The 14,548-nt window shown below is 49.7% G+C and overlaps 1 protein-coding gene across 2 annotated transcripts in view; it reads right to left on the bottom strand.

Annotated features, from left to right (window-relative positions):
* Positions 1–14,548, bottom strand: part of NECTIN1 (nectin cell adhesion molecule 1) — a 106,844-nt gene that overhangs the window by 18,251 nt on the left and 74,045 nt on the right. For both annotated transcript variants that reach the window (XM_055728515.1, XM_055728517.1), the window contains exon 6: positions 1,698–1,845. In XM_055728515.1, coding sequence (XP_055584490.1) covers positions 1,698–1,845 — 148 coding nt within the window. The remainder of the gene's footprint in view (positions 1–1,697; positions 1,846–14,548) is intronic.

Below are 14,548 nucleotides of genomic sequence, written 5' to 3'. Positions count from 1 at the left end.
CATCCCGTGGGAGCTGGCTTATTTTATGGCTGTAGGGTACCAGGAAGTGTCTGGCAGCAGTCACTGCAAATCAACAAGGTAACATCGCCCTCGATCCGGGAGCTTATCTGGAATGGTATCCCCTGCCACAGGCTTCTCAGTAGGACTTTGAATCTTCCTCAGAGCCACGCTCTGCCACGCAGGACACTGATCCCTGAACCCTGTCAGGGGATCAGCTTTTGCCCCAGAGCATACGGGTTGGCAGCCATTATAATCCCAGCCTAGAGACTGTCTCTGTGCATTCTGTTCATATGCACAGATGTGTCTAATCCTTTTACAAAACTTATTAGAACTCTGATGCACTAATTAGCTGGCTCCCCCTCCCTTCCTTTTGTACAAACTTCACCAGATCTTCTGATAGCAACGGGTGACTTTCCTTGGCAACCCAACGGATTCCAGCGTGGGATCAGAGTGTACGGGTGAGGGTAAAACGGGTCCCCGAGGCTCTGCAAAACACTGACTTTCTGGCTCAGAAGAAAAGAAATGCCATTAACTTTCAGAGGCTTTGGAGCAGACTCCACAATAGAGGCAGCACCTCTGCAGACTAGGGCACCGTTGTGTTTCTATTCTCAGCTAAAGTGGCTCTTCCCTCTGCCTGGTGGAGGGTCATTGTGGGAAGTGGATTGTCTGAACACATCTCTATCATCGGGCTGATGCTGTTGATGCAATTTCACCTTGTGGTGCTATTGTTTTGTTTGTGTGCCTTTCTGTCTCTCCTCCCGCTTTCCCCGTTCTCTTCCCCTCCCTCTGCTGTTATCCTTCGATGCCCTCTCTCAAATGGGATTAAATGGAGCACAAAATGGGGCCAAGATGTAACAACAATAAGGTGGGGGGCTGTGGAAGATAAAAGCAACTTCTGGCCTTTGGGCTTTCCGTGCCTCCCCTGTGAGGTGGGAGGGAAAGGAGGGAGGGGGTGCTCTTGTGGAAAGGCAGTGACAAGACGGAGCTTTTCAGGAAGAGGCCAGGGTAAACACTTCTGAAGAGGGCTCTGTTCATGCTGCATGGGCTGAACGCCACACCACCGAATTCCCTGCCTGGGATCTGTGCTGCACAGCACAGGGCACAGCAAAGCAAGTACCTGCCAAAGAGGGGCCCCTGGGGCGTCCCCTGCCCCTACTGCTACTATTGCCAGAGTTTGTGTCTTCAGGCTGGCACCATATGTATAAAACAGGAAAGCTGAGTGGATGTGAATCCATTCTGGACTCTTTGGGATACATTCAGAGGTGCTCAGGGTCTATCAGGAACCCCTCTCTGACGATGGAACGTGACTCAGCCTAATTCAGGAGCCTGAAGCCATTTCTCTGGAGAAGGAAGGATAGGATCCTCTCCTACCACTGGAGGTGAGAGTGGCGCTGAGCACCATGTCCAAGGATATGCTACAGCAAAAGCAGCACCGAGTGAACATCATTGTGCTTCAGTTTCCACTTAAGGTTTGCGATAAGAATTTAAAAATAGGACACGGCAGGATGGAAAGTGCTAGGGGGCCCCAAGGAAGGGAAGAGAGTCAGAAGAGCCAGAGGGTGGCAGGCAGGAAGAAATGGCAGGAGAAACGATTTGGTGCCAAGATTTTCTTGTGCACAGGTGCTCTCTGTCTGCTGCCCCATCCGATAGCACCTGCGCCACCAGTGCTGGACTCCTGTGAGCTTGGGGCTACTTACAGGTCATTGTCCGTTTCAGTGCGGTTCTTTTGTTGCCGCCTGTAGACAATAATTACGGTGACAGCCACGCCGATGATGAGAGCTGCTGCGATGACTCCTCCCACGATCCCAATAATGCCTCCTGGAGCACCCTGAGGCAGTGGCTTATCTGCAACACACAGGTAAGCACAGGAGAGAAGGTTAGAGCATCAGACAACACAACTGGGAAGGCACAAAGACCAGCAGAGCCAGGGACTCCAGCAGAAAAGACACCGATGTGCTCTGAAACCATCTCAGGTAGCTGTGTGCAGGCAGCTTCACGGAGGGAGACAAGTCACACTGAAACGCAGTAGTCAGAGCTCAAGGGGAACAGAAATCTGTGGCTACAATTGCAGCCCACTGTGTCTCCAAGAGCTAACCACTTCCTTACTCTATTCTGCAATTTCTCCTTGAATCAGGTGGTTATTCCTGAATCTGTTTTTCTGCTTTTGTTCTGTCCTCGAAGGAAGAAGGGTTTAGAGAGTAAAGGGGTTTCCAAGCAGCCACCCCATGTGGTGTGGAGGGACTCGTGTGGATCTGCCACTTGATATTTAACTATCTTGAAAGCCTTCTGCAGGGCTTTGTCACAGTGTCTTCACTGAATTCCTGGTGCTGTTGAAATGAAGGAGAGCTTTGCTGTTCATGTAGACCTTAGAAGAGCTAAGGACCAATGCTCAATTTATCGAGGTGGAGCAGAGGTATATGCACCCCTAAACTTTAACAAAAAGCTGTCCTGAGCATAGGATTTAGGAGCAAGGGGGAGATACATCGCATCTTGCATTTCGTCTTCTGCTTGCCCCATGGCTGGAGAGCTCTGTGACCTGGGCCAGCTCCTTGGTGACTAACATGGACCTCATTCAAAGGAAACCTATCCCATGGGCCTGACGGGAAAGCGCTTTGAAATGTACGATAAAAGGATTTAATTTGCTCTACCTTCCAACCTAATTAAACTTGAAAACTAGCTAATTGGTACTTTGTACTTACAGCTCCGGCAATGATGAAAGAAAGAGATAATTGGAATGGAGGAAGAAGGAGGAGGAGGAGAAGGAAAAGAAATTCAGGGGAGGGGAGTGAGACAGGAATGAGGGAACAAGGTGCTTTGCAGAACTTGTCTGTTACACCTATTTTTTTACTTTTCTTAATGCACTGGCTGGCTACTCTTACGAGACTACATACTGGACTATGTGGACCTTATTCCGTAAGAGTAATGGCTCTGGGTATCATGGTGGTAGCCACTATCTCCACTAAACTACATATCCCCAAGGCCTCAAAATTCTACCCACTTTACATGTGTGCACGGTTATAAAATGTCTGCACAGATTCCCAAACCACACAGGACAACTTATACAGGACTTTTTGGGGTGAAAATCTGCCACCTACTCCCACCTCACATCTATGGATTCAGCGCTTGCTTCCCTCGAAGGCTGGGCTCCCTGAAATCCCACCTACCGGGTGCAATTGCAGAACTGACTGCGCTGAATCGTTGCCAACAGCCTATTCCCAGACCTCACCTCACAGCCAGCCTTCTTCACCTTTCTGATTTGCTGCTGTCATCCCGGAGTGAACTGAGGTGTATAAACATTTCCCAGGGAAATCCACTCCCTGGTCAATACTGACAAATTGCACAGCAGAGAACTGGCTTGTTTACCGTATCAGTACAAAATGCTTGAACTCCCAGCACCGTGCTGAGACATTGCTACCAAGGAAGAATTTGCCCTGGGAATTGTCCTGGTACTGATCCCCCATCCCCTTCCATGCAAACCTGGCTTTCCCTTGCCTCGCAAGGACACCCCGCAGCCTCTGCTGGTCAGCATCCCACATCCCACCTTCCTGTTCATTAATTAAGAGCTCAGAGTTGTGGGTCTTTGAGTGACAGGAAGCCATAATCATCGGAATGTGAGGCTCTGCTCCCACTGTCCTCAGCAGTGGCAGTCACTTTTCTTTCTCTTCCCTTCTCCATAAGCCACATTATCTTGTAAATAATATTTCTGCCTTGAGACAGCTCACTTACAGCCATGCTCAGGCAGACAGCTGACATGCTGCAATCCAAACCCCTGGACAGCATTTGAGATTGTGGCAGGGATGGTGACTGTAAAGAATTTTCCAGTCACTTTGGCTGGGGCATTTCCATGATGAATTGGCCCCTAATGGCTCTCTGGATGGCAGGTAGTGAGCAGAGAACATCAGCCTCCTGCTACTGCTGTAAATCAGTAGGTGTGTATATGTGTGTGGTGGAAGGAGAAAGAGGGAAATAAATAAATAAAGCTACAATGAATCTCCAGGAACTTGAACAGGGCTGTGTAATAGCAGAAAGGGGTGAGGAAAATTTAAAGAGGGGAAAATGCAGCCATCAGTTTGCAGAAGAGAGAAAGGTAAATACAGGGCACTGGGTAAAGACAGTAAGGGGATGAGGAGAGGGGAAGAACAAAGGAGCACAAGGAGAAACGCAAATATTCCGGGGTGTCTATCAGAGTGCGTCCTTCTTGCCAAGCTCTCAGGACTATGGTATGAGCATCCCACTGGTGGTACCCATCCAGCTGCCTAAGAGGGGGCTGTGTGGCGATGCAGTGCTTCCACAGAACGGCAAGTACCAAACAAGGACACAATCGTATGACAACAAGCCTGCCCCTACGTGCAGGTCTCTCCTGAGGACAGGCTGAGCCATCCTGCAAAAGTGTTGGTCACGTCTTTGCAGGAGTCCAGCTAGGAAGCTGTGAAAGGTGACAGGGATAACTGCCAACAATAAGAGGAAACTCCAGGAGACAAGGAAGATAAATTAGAGGTGAAGGTCCTGAGAGAGCAAGAAAGTGCAGAGAACAGAAGAAAAAGGGAAGAGGTAGAGAGACACCTTCCTTTCTGCTGGCTCTTCCCTCTTTCTTTTTTCTATTTTTTTTTTTTTCCTTTTTAAAATCTTTCATTTGCATCTCCAGCTGTTTATTTCCTCAATCTCTGCTTCCTGGGGAAGAGCTGTGGCTATTCTGATTTGGAAGGCTCATCTGCAACCCAGCTGATTTCCTTCCCTCCTCTGTCTGCATTGCCTCTTTAACAGGCAAAGCCAGAGGCACCATGAGGATTTTTCTGGAGGGCAGGGTGGCTGCAAGAAGGGGTGTTGTAAGTCAAACAGGAGGACACTGGGAAAGACTCAGGAGAAGATTATAAGAACTGGCAGATGTGGATTCAGTTACATTGACAGGGCTTTTGGGCAGCCCTGGGAAGATGTTTGCAAGGCTTGTGAATCAGGATCAGAATAAATTGCCAGGACAGCTCAGGGGCCTCCAGACTGGAGTGGGAAAAGGCTTTGCCAATTAAGAATGCAAAAGCCCTTGCTCTGTGTCATGCTCGAATAATTTAAAACTCTCAAAAAAGTTTTGTGTGAAGCAGTTGGCAGTGAGGCAGGTACCAGAGAACCCAAAGGGGCTGAACGAACAGCTCAGCCTTATCTGGATGTCTAAGGGCTGCTGGGAACTCCTTGTTCCTGCTGGAAACTGAATTAATTCACAGTATTACAATTAAGGAGAAAAGAAGGACACCCCATCCCCCGTCTCTTTCAGAGAATTTCTTTCATTACTTTGTTCTCCCACAGCTCTTCTGGAGATGCGAGCAGACACAAGAAAGGAAGAGAAAGTGGTTATCTATCTGTAAAGCATCCTCCCCAGTCACCTGGCGGTGTGTGTGTCTGGGTTTCCAAAAGTAACCGGTAACAGATGAGGATCTTTCTACCAACCAGATCAATTAAACCATTTTGTGCGTTGCTGATACTGTAATTCACCAGTCCCAAGACTCCGTTAAATCTCGTCCAGCAGTCCAACGCTGTCAGTTGCTCACATCTCCCAAACAAGTGAAGAATGTCCACGAGACAAGAATGCCCATCCCAGAGAGATGCATCAGGCACAATCGCAGCGCACAACTGACACATAGTTTCATAGCACTGACTATGAAAAAACCCTTGTCCAAACAGCCGCAGGGCTGACGAGTCTGTCTGTATGGACAGAGCCGTGGCTCAGATTTACTGCAAACAGCCGTGGTGGTGGTTCAAAGCACAGAGACAAACGGACGGGGCTGTCCACACGCGCCGTGCCCACGGGGTGAAATAGCACAGCTGCAGAGCGCAATAGTAAATAATAATAGAGGAACAATGAAAGCTTTGGAGAACCAGCTTGCAGGAAAGCAAGAGAGATGTTCCCAAAGGGAACTTGAAGTGAGGCAAAGATGGATAAACTGGAGAGCTTCCAGAGAAGGGTATGCCAGAGCAGAAGTGACTCACTTGCTATTGGTATGGAACAGAGTGATGTGGAGGATTTTGCAAAAAGAAAGGAAAGAAGAGACGGCGTCTGTCACACTTTTGGAAGTAAGGTCTCTTCCCTTAAGGCTACTTGTGTGGCTGGGACATTTGCATCATGAAGCAGTCTGGACATTCTTGGGATCAAGACCTAAAAGCGAGATACGTTACATCCCCACCAAGGGTCTGTGCCTGTCTGGGATTGACTTTTTATGCAAAGCTGGGATCAGCCAGGTAATTGTGCGCTTGCTGCACTGTATGCACAGTGACAACCAGCCTGAGCTGGTGGGGAGGAGCAGATCTATGAAATAGAGTCCTGGACAAATGGCACAGACAGCTGTGGGGTGGGACAGAGGTGCTGGCAGGCAGGAAGGTTTCATTTGGATGAAAGGGCTGGGTCTCACCCCGGTTCTGTCTTTCTATCCTGTCTGCTGTGTATTCAGCTGCCCCAGGGAGAGCCCCATCTAATCGCTGGTGCACTAACTTGCATCCCCCAGGTAAATCTGGAACCCGAGTCAGTCTCTGGGCCCCGTTTACTGCAGCTCTGAGTGAAGCTGGTTTGCTCAGACAGAAGTGCACACTCTTCTCCTGTCCTTGCCTCCTCCTCACTTCAACCTGATCCCTCCATGCTCTGCAGAAAACCAGCATAACCACACACAACACCTCTGATAAGCCATTTGCTCAAAGATCTGCCTGCATCTGTAACCAGTAGGGTTCCCTTTCCATTTATCACCTCCCCACACAAATCCCCACCTATTTCACAGCAGGCTAGCTAAGGCACTCAGCAATGTGCTGCCTTGCTCACAGACACGTTGCAAATCAGTGGGAAGGAGTCGGGATTCTTCTCCTTTCTTTATGCTGGCGGCTTTGAAGCCTTCTAGCTGCCAGCCTTGCTAGAGTTAATGTTATGTTTGTGCTGTTGCACCACTGTTTGCAGGCTGATACAGGCTGCCTGTCCAAAGCAGCCTGTCCTGGCACAGAGCCAGCTCGAGGTAAGCCTGTCTGTGACCTGGACTGTCACCCTGAGCCAGTGGAAGTAGTTAGCACTCGCTGGACTCTTCCTGCCTGCTGAACCTTTGAGCCAGACAATGAGATCAGATGATGCATATTTATAATACACCCCACCTGACACATTCCAGAGAGCCTGAGACATGGCAAGTTCACAGAGCTAAATTAAACTGAGTTGAAAAGCTTGGCAGAACAAACACATCTCCAGTTTGGTTTTAAAGACAAGAGCAGGATTGGCTAATTTGAGACACGCTCCAATAGCACACACGCCCCCAGGCACAAGCGGGTTCAGAGCCTCATGAGCCTTGTGTTTACAAAGAGTTAATGAAATGCTGTTCCCAGGAGAGCCGGAGACTGGAGCTGGTAGAGCTGGTGGGCCAAAGGGTAGGATAAACAGCAGGGCTTGCAAGTCACTGGAGATTTTAGAGATCTTCAGTCTGAGGGAGGAGAGGTGGGGTAGGTTTCTCTGGGGGCAGTTCCCTCACTGTGTATATTAAGTGAATCTCTTGCAGGGACAGCTAAGCATCCAGAAGATAAAAGGGATTAAGAAGGGAAAGACACTGCTTGGAAAGCTGAGCCAGTGGCACTGGACATTAGCATGTGAGGTCGAAGTGCCACCCTGCCTCCTCAGCAGCAGCATTGCCTTCATCCATCAGAGCCGGCTCCAAATCTTCGTGCCCCTTCCTTTTGTCCTGGCCTGAAGTGAGAGGAGAAGGGGAGCGCAGCATCTCATTCTCCTACCACCTAAGCTGTGCTCAGGCCTTGCTCCAGCTCAGATCCTTGCCTGACTGCAGGTGGAGGTGACCAGGTTGCAAGAAACATTTGCAAAAGCACTTCAGGGTGAGCAGAATCCATCCCTGTGCAAACACAAATCAACGTTTGCCGGTCAGTTTGCAGCCTGCAGCACCACTTGACCCCTGCAGTGTCCAGAACCAGCTCTATCAGCCAGTGCTGTTCCTCTGGTGACATGTAGCGAGAGAAATAGTGGGAGTTAGACATCAGCATGGGCAAGAGGAGCAATTTGGTTAGCAAAGGTGGCTGACAGGGTTTTCTGAGCAGGAGGAGTGTCTGAGCTCTACTTGGTGACAAAAGCATAGCAAAAGCAGAGCTGATCCAGTCACCCTCCCCATCCCTGCCTCCCAGACACTCCTCCAGCTACAGAAAGGGCTCAGGACCCCACTTACTGCAAGAGAAGGTGCTTCTGGTTTTGTGCCACCCCACAAGCTGGAGATGCAGCCAGCCAAACAAAGGTTAAACACCAAAGTGAAGGCAGAGCTGCTCTTCTGCCTCCATGCCCTGATATAAGTCAGAAGGAATTTTAAAGCCGTCACAGCCTCTCCCCAGGGGTGTTTGTTGATGTAACTCATTTACACAATTAGCCACCACACATGGGAGTGCCAAGCCATGGCTGCAGTCCCACCGCTGCACAGGGCTTCAGCCTCTTTCCCCTGGAAATCCCCCCTGCCCAGGGATGCTCGCCTCCCACAGCGGCTGCTCCGCTGGCTGCTCTGCCTCCCCGTGCATGGCCCAAGCAAACGGGGGCTGGGGGGGTCTCGGTTATATGGTGTGTTTTAAGCGGGGCCAAAACCCAGTGTCGCCAAGGGTGGTTAGGTAAACAAATGCTCCTGACCACTCTCTGTGTTGTCCTTCCTCTCCCTCCCACAAGTGGCAATCCCTCACAAGGGCCAAGCCCCTCTAGGAGTGACCTGATACAGCCCCTCTCTAATTCCTCTCTGCTGCAGACCAGATGACCGGGTAGCCCCTGGGCCCTGAGTGCATTTGGAGCATGGGGATCCCACTGTCTGGGTACTAATCACAGCATCCCTTTAAGATCTCTGCCCACTTTGCTTTCATCTCTAATTTCTGCTAGCCCAACCAGCACTTAAAGACTTCGCAAACCACCTGCCTGTCTGATGAGGTTTTGGGAGAGCTTGGCAGTGTGATGCAGATCCAGCCCTTGCTGGGGTGCCTGCTTTGAAGAGCATGCCCACTACAAGGGGACACATGGATATGCTTGATATTAGTGGAGATTTCACACACATTCCAGCAAAGGCAATTGCTTTGCCATTCCCCGAGGGTGGAGGCATCTCCGCTCTCTCCAGTAATGACCAGCTTTCTCCCTTTCCTCTCCTGCAGAGGAAGCAACAGAGTCATCCTTGGTTAAGTAGCATCTGGTTAAGTAGCTGCTGGCTGCAAAAGCATGTCTGGAATGCGGCTTTAACTCCTGGTGACCTTGCCTTGCGATGCTTCCCAGTGGCCACTAACAGGGATGGGGTTTGGATAGCAGCAACAGGAGCAGTGTGTTAACCCCATGGGATCCAGCAGGACTGACTTCTGCAGAGTAGCTGTTGTAGTGGGAGGTCCCCTGCAGATACCTCTTACTGGGCTGGTTTTTCTTCCACTCCTGGAGCAAAATGTAGCAGTTGTTAAACAGCACCTGGAAATGTGGTTTGAGAGCTTAGGAAGGAGCTTAGCAAAGTCGTTACTGTGCAACAGCGAGAGCCAGTTGTTAAGAGGGTGCAACAGCAAGCAGTTATTTGCAGTGGTGCCCACCCACAGAAACTGAGCCCCTCTGTATGTGCACACGCATGCTACTTCACTGCGCTTTCCACCCAGCCAAGGAATATCTGCATTAACCCCGGATTCTGGGATGTCCCTGTCTCTCTGTGCCACTTGGTGGCTCTAGCAAAGAGGGGCCAGAAGTGACCTTGTTGCCTTAACCCATCAATCCAAATCCAGCACAAACCTCACGCTGCCTTTCCTCCACCCCGCTTGGCCAGCTCCACTGACCCCTCTGCCTTTCCAGAGTCTGGGGCCTCACAGCTCAGTGCAGCAGTATGGAGAGTACCCCAGCCTGTTTTGGGGGAGAAGATGGGCCCTGGAGAAGATCGGAAATGTTATCTGACGTTTCCTCTGCCTCCCAGCCCTTAATTTTAGTTCTGCTTCATTTCCTTGCAGCTCAGCAGAGTAATGAACAATCAAATCCCTTTAGTAATTTATTTCTTGTGCTGTACGGTTTCGAGGAGGTGATGACACTTGAAATTGCCTCTCCTGGAGGGATGAAGGGGCCAGATCCTGAACCCCATTACACCAGAGTGTGTCTTTCTTGATCTTAGCAGCCTGCTATAGCTGCCCAGAGCACAGCGTGGTCCCAAATCCATGTTTAGCCAGAGATACAGCCCTGCTCCCTTGATGAGTCCATTAAGGTCATGCTATTACAAGCAGCCACCAGATGAATTCTGTCAAATAGAAGGTACAGGGACTGCAGCTCAGACTCTTATCATTTGCGTTAATAGAGTTAATTTGCTCAACAGTCCTCAGCAGCACTCCTGGGAGGTCTCGATCTGCTTGGCCACATGCCCTGGGCCATATTTGTCTCCTGTTGTCTCTGGGGTGCTTAACAGCACGGGGCAGCTGTATCTTGGATGTCCCCAAAGGATGAGATCAGCTCTCTGTTAGCATCTATGCAGAGAGACGGCTGGGAGTTAGGTGCAGACACAGGGTATGTGCGGCAGGGCGAGGAGGAACTGCTCCGCTTCTGTCATCTGGCCAAAAGTGCACGAAGAGTTGCGCAAATGGGCAGGTGGACAGGGCTACAGTTCCCCCATCTCCCCTGCTAGCTGCAGCAGCAAGTAGGGCTAGAGGCTGCTGTGTCTCTTCACACCCCCCCTTCCCTTCTCTCCTCTCCCACAGCTTCCCAAATCCCCCTGAGACCTGCTGCAGTCCCGACAAAAGAATGACTCTTCAGCTCCTGGAGCAGGGAGCTGCCAGCCATTCTGGAGTGATGTGCCAGAACGGACCTATTGGATGCTGATGTGGCTCTGACCTGGACCCTAGTGCCAGCGCCTCCCCTCCTGCTCCTCACACACATCTTCCTGGCAGTGCAGAGGGTGAGAGCTGCTTCTGCCAAGCCAGGACAGTGGCTGTGCCTGCACTGACTGCCCAGGGCAGCTGCAGCACCTCCTGGCTGCCCCCATCCAGTCGTGCTCCAGCAGAGGGACAGCGATGCAGGAGGCAACTCAGACCATGTTCCTGACCCTCTTCCTGATTGCTCCATCCTGTTAATGGCAATTAAAGACTCCCAACATACCTTCCCTCCTAACTTATTAAAAGCCTTCCAAGCTCTGCAGGATATCCTCTGCCTTAGCGTGTAACCGATCTTTAGCCATGTAACCTTATTCAGCTGGGTGTTTGTTAGCATGCACATGGGGAGCTTCCTTCATTTCCAGTACAGGTCAAATGGAAAAGCTGGGTATGAAGGAGCAGTTGTGAAGGACAGGTGATTGATACAAGAGCTAGGGTTACCCTGGGGAATACGACAGGAATAACCAAAATCTCTGCAATGCTCTACAGGCACTTTACCAGATGGATGTGGCCAAGAGGATGATTCAGAAAAGGCAAAAGATTGGAATAACTATTCATGACCTGTCTCTGGAGACCAACAGACATTTGTTTGTGGTTTCTGAGATGACAAAACAATATCTGCGTGTTTGAGGAGAACAAGCTGAGGAGCTTGCTGGACATCATCTCCTTGGATACTTCACTTATTATAAGCAAACAGGCTGAAAGACTTAGCTGAGGAGATCCCTAACTCACTGCTCTTAGTTTTTATTAGTTGTTAAAATAATTAAATTCTAGAAGGTTAAATTCTAGCAGACTGGAAGAGGACTGAGAATTACTTGAATACTATAGGGTGATATGCTGGCACCAAAGAAAAGCCTAACACAGGTTCCAGTTAATAAAGAATTAAAAGGCAGGAATACAGTCGATGCCAGTCTACATGGTTCATGGGAAATAGGTCTTGTCAGTCAAACACAATGCCATCTTTTGCCTACTAAACCAGTCATCTCATCAAAGTAAGTGTAGAGATGGAATAGAAAGTAGATTAAGGATTGCTAACTGACAGGTCTTAGAAGGAGCTGTCAAGAAGGAATCACTGTCCGTGGGCACATTTCTACAGAGTCCGCAAGGAGGGGTGGTGGGCCAGATGCTGCTCAGTCCTTTCACAGGGCTTGTGGGAGCAACGAGCACCTCAGCGCCTTAGCAATGCCTGGATGAGAGAGGGGTCGGCGGATTTGTAAAGAAGCCCGTTAATAGACACAGGACATTGTAATTCAGCCATTGCAACACTCCGCATCCCTGCTGCAGCACCTGTATTTTTAAAAGGAAGAGGACCCAGAAGGGAGGAACAGAGAAGAAGCCTGAGTATAGCTTTTTGGTAAGTCTATTGAAACTGGACTTTAAATGATGTTCCCTAACACCTCCCTGGTGAGAAAGAAACTGGTGCCAACCTGCAGCAGGGGAACAAGCAAGGTCTGGGAATTGAACGCAAGAGTCCCAGAGGCTGCCAGAGCTGATCAGTCACAAGGTCATGCTGGAACCCAGGGACAAGCCTTCCCCCCCTCTACATCTCTGTACCCTCTCCGACACAGGGAGGGTTAGGGGCCTTGAGGAAAGAGCATTCTAAGGGGGGGAAAGGGGTCTCAGAGCCCCTGTGGAGGGTGCAGAGCTGCCTGCTCATGCTCCTCAGTCCCCTCCACGCATCCTCCTCTTCAGCTCCCCCTGTTCTGTTGCTCAGGTAACACTTTCAAGGCAGGTCCTCCAAGCAAATTTTTAGGTCAGTTATAATTGGGAAACCTTGCATGGAGCTATAAAACATCAGTTAATATGCTGGAACTATCTAGTTAAATGCCAATTATAAAACCCCATAAGCTCCTCAACTCAAATATATTAATAACATAATTAAACATTTATTGCTTATGCAAATTAAAAGTTAAGTTAATCGGACATCAACGAAACCCCAGGAAGTGACCATTTAAGTGACTAATTTCTATTTAATTATGTTTCCTTCCTATTATAAAGTCCCCATGCCATTAGTTCTGAACTGCTCTGCAGTGTTTACTCGAGCCATTCAGACTCGGCATTCCCGCTCCGGTATCCATTGATAATACCAGACAGCTGCAGCAGTCGTATCAACAGCCGTGGCCCTCGCACAGCTGGCAGCAGCTGGATGGGGTGCCCCTCCTACTTGTTGCTCCTTCTCCTACCTCCTCCTTGGCTAGGCTACCAGAATGGGCACGGCCAGAATTAAGTCTCCTCCAGATTCTGCAGATCCAGGCGGGATGGCGGAATGGGTATGCGCCAGAGCCGTGGAAAGGCACCTGCTGGGGCTGGTGACAGCGAGTGTGGTTTGTGTGTGTCCCATCAGCAGAAGTGTGCTCCAATGAGCAAGATAAGGATATAGATCTCTGGATTTAGATCTCCTGAGTCCAGCTCTGAGCCTTCTCCCTGGTCCTCCGCACACCTTTGCTGAAGTCATTTCACTTCTCTGTATCAGCCCTGCTTGGGGAAGGGCACCCTTCTGCACAGCGGGGAAATTACGGACCTTGGGGGATGAGTGTGTCATGATGGGATCAGCTCCTTGGGCAGACAAAACTCTGTGCCAGCAGAAAGCTACTGTAAAAGCAGCAACTGAAAGGGCTGGGAGATACAGTAGGACAATGAGATGAGGCCAGGAGATGGGAAATGAAGTGTTTTTTCCCTCGTGGGATGGAGACATTTCCCCTGGTGAGCACAGCCTGTGCAGCCAGGGCCATACAGCTGGACTCCTTCCCTCCAAGTGACAGGCAATCAGTTAAACCTGACAGGTGTGAAGTTGGCAATTTTCTTTTCAAAACTGTGAGATAAACAGGCTGGCAGGAGTTTGAGAGGAACAGAGAGATAAGGGAGAAATGGAAACATTCAGGTACCCTTTTACCATGGGGCTAGTGGTGTCTCACAGGCAGATGGACGGGGGAAAGAATTCACTTTGCAAAGCTCCAGATATACCAGGGACTCAGGTGCAAGGCTAGGAGCAAGCTTGACAACCAGGCACTAATGAAACAGAGAAAGCCCTTCCTCTTACAGCTCCTCAAAGGGTACTGCCTTTGATCTCTTAAGGTTTGATCCATACTCATCTCCTGGGATTCAGCCAGCACTGAACTGCTCCTCCTGATCTCACCGGCAAACCACAGGATGGTGTTTTCTGCAAAAAGAGCATTTAGTGCCTCTTTCCACGCAAGCCATTTTCTTCCCCAAATTCCATATAGTCCAGACAAAACCTCTGCGTGTTTCCTATGAGGATCTGGGTTTGGTTCAGCAGTTGTGAAATCTCTGGAGCAGGGAGCGTGCCTGACTCACCTGGCGCTGGGCTTAGATGAGGCCACAACATCTACCTCAACTGCTGCGGCTAAGGAAGCAACTCCAATGGCTGGTATCCATAAATTACTACCTTTCAATAACTAGTCCCTGGGGGGGCGGATATAACATTGTAAACCTACATTTTAATCATGTACACATTTATCTTGCTGTGCCCCTGCTTTGCTTGCACAACCATGCCCGACTTATTTCTGCTAGCTAGCATGTAAAATTTTAGGAGTGCAACGCATACCCGGTTTTTTTTACGGGCTGATCCTTGTTCTGCAAATACTATGTAAGAAAGAGCCTGCAAGTAAACACGTCTGGGAAGGCTGTGAAATGCCTTGTTTGGAGGAGGAGTGAACCAGCC

Source organism: Falco cherrug, chromosome 17 (assembly GCF_023634085.1).
Source record: "Falco cherrug isolate bFalChe1 chromosome 17, bFalChe1.pri, whole genome shotgun sequence".
Taxonomy (NCBI): domain Eukaryota; kingdom Metazoa; phylum Chordata; class Aves; order Falconiformes; family Falconidae; genus Falco; species Falco cherrug.
The sequence above is the reverse complement of the archived record's forward strand: the minus strand, read 5'-3'. Positions and strand labels throughout refer to the sequence as shown.